Consider the following 10545-nt stretch of genomic DNA (forward strand, 5'->3'; position numbering starts at 1 on the left):
AATACTGACAAATCTCAGTCTCAAACACGTATTTTTGTCACTGCCCGTTTAAAAATGGCAATTCTGTAGTTATGTTGATTGTGTGTATTTCTAAAACATAAAAAATATTTAGTTCTGAGTATATTTAAAAGACTTTGGAAACAAAAATAGGATTCTCTTTGAATCAAAAAGGAAGAAAAGACTATTCTCCAAGCCCTGTTAAATTCTGTTCACATATATATTGGTACTGACTTCTTCATCAGCATAAGTGCATCTTTAAGTTAACGCTCTTTTCTTCAAATTCCTTTCTTTCTTTGCACATCTGTTGGGTTCCTGAAGCACTGCTGAACTTGTCCGCTTCTACATGGCTACGCTTAAGAATAAGGGGGAACTAAAGACCTTTCCAAATCCTTCTGTGTGTTCTTGTTCAGTTCTGTTTCTGACATAAGTCTAAGGAATGAGGAGGGCTGCAGAAATGTCGGAGACAGTGCAAAGGAGTGAAAATTGTGTTCCTGGCTGGAGAAGGTGGAAATAGTAGCCAGTAGTGGCAAGCAGTTTGCAAGAGTGTGGTGACTGCCAGGCAGGCCCCAAAACTGCCTTCTGGTGACAGCTTTTATTCAGTAAGGCTTAACAATTCTATTCAGTGCAGACTTGTCTAAAGCATTCTGCTCATGGCTTATGCAAAAGTGGCAAGCCTTGGGGCCTTTGGGGCCTGGGGAAAAGATGATGGAGGTTTTAAAAGGGGGGAAGGAAAAAGGAGAGGAGTCATGAAACAAAAAACCCAGCTCTAAAAGACCAGCAGTCTCAGTTACTGTTGTATGTTGCGTTCTTTGGTATGTCTGAATGCAGTTGTACAGCAAGCATTCTTGCAGCATTAGCTACTTCTAATGAGTCTCCCACAGAAGAAGCAGATCTTCCTGCAAGCATTAGGCAGTAAAGATTGGTTAATAAGCAAAAACTTAGTTTTCAAAAAACCTTTTGGAAAAAAAAATCCTTTAAATTATTTCTCTTGATCTTGATTTTACCCGTGAGCTGTGCTTTCCCTAGGGAGGTGCCTTACAGATCTATTTAAAACAGATTTTTTCTTATTGAGGGTATGGCCGTGTAAGACAAGAGTATGGACATCTACCAGATTGGGAACTATTTTAATGTATATGACTTTTAATTGTACGTAATAATTTTAATGGTGTAATTTTAACCCAGTTATCATTTCTGCTTCTGCAGGTAAATGCAAGGCAAGAAATAATCTGCTTCAAACCTGACCAGACTGTGCATTTATTGACAGTCATCGGGAATGCAGTGGCTATTTAGTACCCTGAGTAAACAGCATTTATTGCTTTCAGGCAAATTCCTGATAAGGAGAAATTGGGGACGTAAGCTGCGTAATGCAAGCTACCTTTAATATTCATGAAAGGGAGTGATGTCTGCATTGCACATTCAGGCTTCCTGTGGGAAAAGCCCAGCCAAGTGTTTATGCCTTGTGTTTGTAAATTAGCCCTAAAAATGCTGGAGGGCCTACATCAGTCACTGACCTGTGCCAAATATTTCCTAGCTCGTGGGACTCAAGTGAGAAGGTTCTGCTTGTGTAGTTCAGTCCTGAGATTTATCATGTTAAAGTTGTTTTGTCAACAACTCAAAATCTTAAATTTCATCAGGGTTAATAAGATCTGAGGCTGTGTAAGAAAATTATAAACAGTTCAGTGTATTTTTGTGATTCCTACATTTTCTTCAGCTTTAAGTATGCTTCTAGTATTTTGTACTGACTGTATTAATGATGGTTGCATTCCCAGCTTTCTTCCTCCTCACTCCCCTTTTTTTTTTTTTTTTTTTGACAGAATGAGCATTAGGATGTATGTTTGAACAGGTTGAAGGTCTGTGAAACATTAGGGTGTAAGTAGCTGCTACCTAAGTAACATCAGCTATTTGTATTTTTGTTTTCAGGTTCCTGCCAACTTGATGACCTTTGAATAGCAGGCTAATTCAAAACACAACAGAAAAAAAAGAACAATTTGAACCATCTCATAAATGAGAATGAGGTCCTGACAGAAAATGTGCCAGCTGCATTCTGTGCCAGAAGGGAGCCTGTCAAGCCGATCTCCTGAACTCTGGAGCCCTGAACAAAACAAGTAATGGCTGGGGATTAGGGTCCCCCGAATGAAAAATGGAATTGCAACATGAATTGCCATGGACCGTGCTTTGTTATATCCTCTGAACTGACCTGTGGAAACCACTGCCTTAAAGAGTGAAAGGAAAAACAACAATGAAACACCAAATAGTGTGTGTGAAACTTCTGGCGGTGCTGTGCTTGAGTTAAATAGATTGTAGCTTGTTTGAGTTTCTTTTAACTTTGTACTAATTTTGAAAATAACTCACCTTTTTAGGTATTCCTAAGAAAGCAAGTAAACTGGTATTTAAGAGTTGTATCAAAAGCTATGTATGAACTGGGTAAAAGAGGTGCTGCACACTCTAGAGATGTTGTTGTTTGGACTATACCAGGAGTTCTCAATGGAAGCTTGTCCCAGGCACACTGAGCCTGGAGCAATGTTAATTCTCTCTGACCTACAAGTATATGAAACATAACAAATGCAAGTTTGAAGTAGCAGTAAGCTTGCAAACTGTAGTACTGTATGGGAGCCACATTCCCTATGAGTGGGCACTGACACACTAAGAATGCTTTTGGTGCGTTGTTACCTAATTCCTGGTTAGAGCATAGTTCACATGTTCCGGGTGCTTGGGGTGTGTGTGAAAAACAAAACTGAAAGCACTGTTGGCTCAGAACTGAGTTTCTTCCCGTTTGTTCCTACACCTCTGTCTCCTACAGATGAAGGTTGAATGACAAAAAAAACAACCAACCAACAACCCAACATTTTGGTATAGTTCTTGGAGATGTTTTACTTCTCCGGGTGTCTGTTAATCAGCTAGGGACCACTGTCAGTGTATGGTGTTTCATAATATCACTTACAGTCTATATTTTAAAATGATAGAGGCACAATCTCAAGCTTTCATGATCTCATTTGGCAATAATTGATTTTACTATCTGTCTTGGTCAAAATATGACATTGTGTGGTATTGACAATGTAGCCTAAAGTAGACCTTACGTACAGAAGCTCTTTTGATCGTTGGGCAAATAATTTATTAAGTGGGATGATACAAAGAGAAAGAAGGTATGGGACTGTCAAAGTTATATCCTTGACAGGAATAATTCTTGGTCACTGAAATTACTTCGAAAAATAATATGATTGTAAAAAGGGAAACATGCTTTATACATGTGTTTTATGCATAAAAACTTTGATTCTTGCGTTGTTTGGGTTTCCTTGACATCACCTAGATAGCATTCCCTGGATGATTAGTCTTCATTTAGCCTTCCAAAACATGGTCTTTGTAAAGCAAGTAAACATTATCCAAAATATGACTCTGAGATATCAGAACTTTGAAGTCTGTGGAAAAATAGTAAATGTTTCATTGCCGTTGTGGTTTAGTGGCCATAAATAAGCTTGCAGATTCCACCGTGAATACTCCTTTTTAAAAAGAAACAAACTACCTACCAGTTTGTGGCAGAGTTCTCTGACTGTGTAATAAAGTTTTCTACTAGTAGTGATTATTTTGAAAATGTACAGTTTGTTTCTTGCATAAGAGTAGAAGCCTATGAAGTCACATTTCATTCTCCTGAGAGTTAAATTAATCTTTAATGGAAATGATTAATTTCTGATTGCTAGGGGGGAAAAAATAGAGAAGGAGAATCCAGTCTCACAGTTAAAAACAAACCAAAAACCCACACACTTGGTAATGTGGAGTTAAATGGCAATAGGCTGGATTCTGTTTCCAAAGATTGTTCTTGTGAATTGGCACTTGGTAGAAAGAAAAGAGGAGAAGGATATTTCTGTCAGAGTTGCGCTGCAAGCAGTGTGGGAATTTGTGTCCCTCTGCAATTTTTTTTTCCTGCTTTGAGGAATGAACAGTCTGTTCTGATCCTGAAGTCATGTATTTTGAAAAGGGGTTGCTTGTGCTGAATCCCTCTTCAATTCCCACATCACCCAAGTTAACCCACGTTGGGTGTGTAGTGAAGAGGACATCTTCGTAGCCAGCAGTGTTACTGTAGCAGGCTTTGCACAACATCAGTTTTGCTTTTTCATTTTAAAACTTATTTAATGTGTGTTTTCTTCTCAGCAGCTAGATGTTGGTTTGTTGTTTTTTTTTTTTTTTTTTAGCAATGTGTGTCCTTTTTTAAACACTGTGGATAACAGCCCGTGGATTTTGAATTTTTAAATAAGCTCTTATAGAGTCATTGCAGCATAACTGTGTCTGTTCTTCTGTCAGCGAAAGGAAACGTGCATCTGGGAGCCACAGCCTGACATCACACAGCTTTACTGAAGACAGAGCCAGGTCTGAAGGTGTCATTTATTATTGTTTGTTTTTGTTTGTTCCAGCTGTTTTGAATTAGGCTTTTGTGGTAGGAGGATAGCGGGGAAAACAGTTCACAAATCATCGTTTAATGAGTTGTTGTTACCAGTTGTGATTGTCCTTATGCCTCCTGCTGTCTCTGGTTTCCTTCCCTCAGATAATGCTATTTTCTGTGGGAGAGATGGAATATTGTGGGAGTAGCTTCTTCAAATGTGTAGCTGGGATAATTGGAGTGATTAATGACAACACAGAAAGCATTATTGGTGCTTGTTGCAGTGAGTAGTTCAGTAGTTTCCTACGGTTGATCTCATGTTTGTTCAAGTAGTCTTACAGGGCAACACAGCTACTGAAATGTTATAGACTTTGACATACGTGGTGCTCAGGAAGAGGTGGTGGTTTGGTTCCCTGAGGGAAAACTGCCTCAGCGTTGGAAAGATTTGGACGAGTCAAATACACTGTAAAGAACACAGTAATGTTTTTTGGTTTTTGCTTTTTTTCTTTGTGCTTTAAAAAAAGAAGGTTAAAAACATGCGTTTAAATCAGTGCTTAGAGAGGAGGGGCAGCAGTGAGGTCCTGTTATTCAGGTAAGACTGTTATCCAGACTACTTCAGTTAGTTAACAGTTTGTGTATTTTCTAATGCTCAATCTCTTTATTTTGTTAGTGACTGATGAAGCTCTTCAGCTAATATTTGTCATTGTAATTTCACAACATTTTGATCTGGAAATTAAAGGCATCCCTTACAGTTCCTTGATTGCAAGTATATGAATGAAAAGCACTCAGCGTAGATCCTCGTGGCCAGGCTTCTCATGTACCTGTGAGTCACCTGCTGAGCACTCACTGCTTTCTTAGCTACACTGACAGTCTTGGGGAACACTGAGCAATGGGGAATGTCAGGTTTGTGAAACTGGTGCAGTGCTGTAGAAATCTACAATGCCCTTGGTACTGATTTTTTTTTATTACTTACTGCTGACTTTTCCCTTCTTAACTTCCTTTGCTAATTCTTACAAGGTTTTTCAAACCTGACTTCTGTTTCAGTATTCTTTGACAGCAAGTAAGGAGATTCAGTTTTGAAAAACATCGATGATTTGAGTAAACAGAGCTCTTCCCAGACACGTATTTCATTTTGCAGGCATTTCGTGGCACAGGCATATTGCTCGAGCTGCTAAGATTCATTAAGTATTTAGGTACAAGTTGTGAACGTTAAAACTACAAACACTAAATGAACGCATGTAAATACTTAATGAGCTTTATCACTCAGCTTTGAAATTATCTTACTGTTAGCTTTTTTAAATTACCTTTAAAATCATATTCTACATGAGAAAGATCTGATAAGGAAGCTTACAGCAGACAGTTTGCATCTCAGCATCTTGCATGCTGAGCAGCCCCCGGTTGTGCCATTGCAGCCTGTTGTTCCAGCCTGTTGCTTGAGGGATCAGGGTCTCTTTTGGGAAATCAGCTGATTGACTTTCCTCCTCTAAACTCAACTGCAAAGCGCTTGCACTGTTACCCAGAAAAGCATTAATAGCAATATGCTTATTGGTGGTAAGAAAACAATAGCATAAAAGAACGCAGCAGGATTTTATTAGCCAGCTTTTCCTCACTAGAATTCAGTGTCTCATCTGTTGTTTTGTTTTTTTTTTGTGCAGCCTCTTCTAGTTGCTTTTCTACCTTTTCAACAGTACAGTCCTCTTCTGCGAGATGTAACAGATGTTAAAAGGAAATGCTTTCCGTACCAGCAGAAGTGATTGCAGCCTTTTCTGCTGAGGCACTCTAGGAGGTTAGGTCCCTTTGGACAGACAGCAAATCCATCTTGTGGTTTTGGATTAACTTTAGCAAACCTTATCCAAATCAAGGTAAATCATGGGATGTCATTTCTTACGGCTCTGTCAGTGGCATTTTTCTTTGCTTTCTACTTTTGATTTTTTTATGCTAAGTCACTAGACTTTTCCATGGCTGGCAGTAGTGTGCTGCATGTTAAAACATCAAGACACCAGTGCTGGTACTAAATCACATCGGCTAACTGCGTGTTCTGCCTACAACATCATGTTGTAAAAGCATTATTATTTACATATTGCCCATTTTCTTTCATTTTTACTCCAAAAATGTCTTGCAGAGAAGCTGATGGGGTTGGGAAAGTTCTAACTGAAGAAGCTGTATGAACGGACCTAAAACTTGTTTGTAGGGATCATTCTCTTTTTAAAATGCTCGTGCTAATTTGTTATGTATCAAAAGGAGGGTGAGTGTTTGGGTTAAAGGAGGACTTTTGTCAGTGCCTTATTATTAACTTGAATACTGATCCTGTTCCTTCAGTGCTGAGAGTGCCACAGACTTGTGAGCTGTGCCCTTGGTGTTACAGGGGGCAACGTTCCCTACTGTCAGTGTTTCTGCAGAAGAGTTTAGCTGCTTTGATCAGTGCAAAATAGCTGTAGCTTGAGTTGCTGTAGTGTTTCTTCTGCCATTGAATGGTCTCTCTTTAGGAGAAATGCAGCAGTATTCGGTAGCTTGGGCTCGTGCAGCTTTTACCAGACGTAGCTCAGACTTCCTTAAAATTAATTTATTTTTATTTGGTATGTGTCTGAATGGATGTAGGAGTGGAGAAAGAAACCTGAAAAGGATTGTCTGAGTCATGGCCTGGAACACACGAGCTTAAGAGCTCACGTGTTTAGAAATGAGCATGCTTCTCTGTCCCATTTCTTCTGATTTAAACATTGAAGCGTGTAGTTATGAGAGGATTTATTTCTTAACAGGCTTTTTGTCAACATAAAAACTACAGAGAAAAATGTTCGTGGGAAGAGAAGGCTGAATAAATCCATCTGATTCTTTCATAATAGCCCATAGGCTCAGTTATGTGTATTATGCTTCTAGTGCCAGCATGAGGTAGAGAGAATTATCCTTTACTGAAACAACTGCTGCAGATTGTTTTAGTAGCAAGGCTATATAGGCATCAGAAGGGGAAATGAAAGAATATGTTGTTCTTAGGGAATTAAATGTTATTTTTCTGTTTTCCTGCATCCTTGATAAAAACAATGGCAGTTTTACTGTGGTGTTAATGGATGTTGGAAAAGAAAGGATAGTATGAAGCTTTATCTTATGCTTTCTAAATGTCTTTGGAGATGGGAGAATGGTTAGGTTCAGGGAGAAAAGCCAAATCATTTAGGTTTGCTACTCATATTGAAGGAAAGAGCTGACGAGTTGTCTTGAAGTTACGTTATTAAGGAAAAAGTAATTAACTGAAATTCCTGAGGATGCTGATCATGTGGTTGTGGCTGTTAGCCTGATCATCCTCGTGAATTGCTTAAAGCATCATAAATATTCCATTTCCCTTTTGTGTTTGCTTAGCATGTTATTTTTCCTTCTTTGGGTAAGTTCTGACCTTGAAGTGTGTTTCTTGAACATACCTCTTATCATTCCAAAGCCGTTGGCAGGTAAAACAGAAAAGCAGTATAAATTGATGAAATAAAACGTTGAAAGAAAGGGTTGTAGGTTGCCTTGCTTGCAGGCACCTCTGGCTCTGTGCGTACAGGAACGTATGCATTTAAGCACTGCTGTGCTCAAGTGTAAAAAGCACCAGGAATCACATCGATGATTTCTAATAAACCTTTAAGGACCAACCGTCACTGGAAGAGGGGATCAAGGTTGCCATGCAGTAAACACAGCCGTTTGTAATATTCCCTGCTGGCGAGAGGCGTTGCGATGGTGGAGCGATTGCACTATGATCTCACGGAGTGATGTGCAGTTTGGCTGCCCTCTAGCCTATTTTTCTTCAACGTTTTTAATACTTTACTCTGTGTGTGCGTGCGTGTGTGTGTGAAAACTGTGAGTTTGCATAAGCTAGTTTAAATGAATTGAAGTACAGGTTTCAAAAAGCTTTCCTACTGAAATAAATGATTTAAAAGACGGCCTGTGTCTGAAGTTTTGATTTCTCGTGCCAAGAACTGCGTAGATGCGACCACCATTTTTTGCTGTGTGGAATTTGACTGTCTTTTGGAATGGTGCTGAGATAAGCTGGAGTTTGTGGAACTCTTCTTGGTGAGCCTCTGGAATACGGCAAGTAAATATCCCACTGTCAGTTGGTACAAAGAGCACACATGCTAGCAGGAAAATGCAGGTCATTGAAGAGATTTGTGCTGCTTTTGTTTTAGGAGTTATTCAGTTAAATTGTGTGTTTTTCTTTCCATTGCAGTTCATCAGATTTTTCCCACTTATAGGTATGATAAATTAAGCTCGCTGAACACAGATCTCGGACAGATTGGTTTTAACTTAAGGACATGGAATATGAAGGGAAGTGAAGAACAAATGAACAGCAGGAAAGGGATTGTACGTCATTAGCTTTTTGGTTGGTGTTTTCTCCACTTTCTCTGCCTTTTTATTCCCCCTAAGCCATACTAAGGGATCATGCAGCCCTCAGTGTGAAATGCTGTGGGGTCACTGCTTGTCAGATTGTGAGCCTTGGGCTCCTCTCCTCTTTTTCCTCAGTGGAACAATTTATTTCAAATGTACATACAAAGTAGACTTCTTTCTCCCTTTTGTTACTTCCAAATTATTACTTTTTTTTCCTTTTTGCATGTGAAGGAATCCAGGTGGAGGGAGGGAGAGGGCTTTGAGTCTGAGAGAAGTGGAGGAACCAAACCACAGCAAGGTGATGCCAGAGGCATGGAATAACTGAGCTGAAAGTAGATCATCTTTATGTATTAATCTCAGATTTTGTGAGTGAGAATGTTAGGTACCAGATGATATCCAGATGTAAGCAGATGATATTGTTCTGGCATGAACTGTGTGCCTTGATTGAGCAGTGGAAAGACCTGTTTTTGTAACAGCAAATAAATCGCATGCAGCAGACTGAGTCCATGCTTCCACCTTGTAATGTTATTTTTACTTAAATTGAGCATTATTACCAAAACATGCATCCTTGTAAACACAATGCTTATCTTTGTGCTGGTATTTACCTCTCAGTTCCCAAATTTTTGTTTGGTTTGGAGCAAATTGAAGATCCAAAGCCATCTTGTTTCCCTGACCTGGTACAGGAGGCTGTTAGCTGCTGCTGTGCAAAGCTCACCTTTACTGAAGGTCTTTATTTGGTATGTGTAACATGATAGAGTATCTTAGGAACCAGATAACATGTTCCAGAGTATAAGAGTGAAGCTTTTGTTTTGAAAGGTTCAAAAGGGCTTTGCATAAAGGTGATCTGCAAAGGGAAAAGTGAAAGTATTTTTTCAGATTTTATTTCTTGTACAGCAAAACACAAAGGGAGCCCAAGCCGTTTTAAAGCTGAAGAGAGATCTCATGCAAGAATACAGCCAGCATCAAACTGCTAATATCTTCTATTTTCTTTTAAGGCAGGAAAATATCTTACTGCTTTTATAGAAGAAGGGTAAGTTGAACTGTTGTAAGGTCAAATCACATAGCTAAGCATTCAGATAGATATATAAGGAAATATTGTAAGATATTGTAAAAGCACTTTGCAACCAAGGGTAACCTCTGGCTTATGCAGCTCGTGGCATGACCATGCAGAACTTGTTTAACGGTTTAGAGTACAAGAGAAGAGCTCTGTGGAAATGTTCTAAGCAAACGTGGGGAGAGGGAGCTATTGCCTTGCACAGGAGCACACTCAAAGCAGTGGCTTAGAGTAAAATTTACTGTATCGTGAATAGCTCAGTAGCATTATACAGTAGCACTGGGAAAAGCAGAAGCAAATCCTGAGTTTCCCAGAGCTGAAGTAGCAGTATGCACTTCGCTGGGCATAAACGTATAAGGAGGGTTAATTCAAAACAAGATTGTCTAAGTGGTGCTTATAACCGTGATCTGTTGCATTGCTTGATTGTGGTTATTTGGTGTTGACAAGCGTTTTGGAACTTTTGACTTGTGCTGTATATGCAAAATACTGTTATAGGAAGTTACCAAACTGAAGGCGATCTCGCCTCAGTAATCAGTGCCCCACTGGAATGAAATCTATCATCTGTAATCATATTGGTGCTGCTGTTCTTCTCATGCCTTATCGTTGATACCTGTGCTGCTGTGGAGTACATTTTTGGCAATCTAAGTGGCTTCTGACAGTTAATGATTGGCTTGTGCTCTGAAAGCAATATAGCTTGACTGTTTACATCTCATACAAAATAATAAGGGCTGTAATAAATCTTTCTGCTAGTCTCTTAATTTTCTTGATG

At 39.2% G+C, this 10545-nt stretch overlaps 1 protein-coding gene across 10 annotated transcripts in view; it reads left to right on the plus strand.

Moving 5' to 3' along the window:
- The window catches only part of RALGPS2 (Ral GEF with PH domain and SH3 binding motif 2), a 113809-nt gene extending 105530 nt beyond the window's left edge, over positions 1-8279 (plus strand). For all 10 annotated transcript variants that reach the window (XM_085232230.1, XM_085232221.1, XM_085232231.1 and 7 more), the window contains one exon: positions 1921-8279. In XM_085232230.1, coding sequence (XP_085088356.1) covers positions 1921-1950 — 30 coding nt within the window. In that variant the 3' untranslated portion in view covers positions 1951-8279. The remainder of the gene's footprint in view (positions 1-1920) is intronic.
- The last annotated feature ends 2266 nt before the right edge of the window (positions 8280-10545 follow it).

The sequence above is a fragment of the Meleagris gallopavo genome, chromosome 10 (assembly GCF_905368555.1).
Source record: "Meleagris gallopavo chromosome 10, MGAL_WU_HG_1.1, whole genome shotgun sequence".
In the NCBI taxonomy this organism is placed as follows: domain Eukaryota; kingdom Metazoa; phylum Chordata; class Aves; order Galliformes; family Phasianidae; genus Meleagris; species Meleagris gallopavo.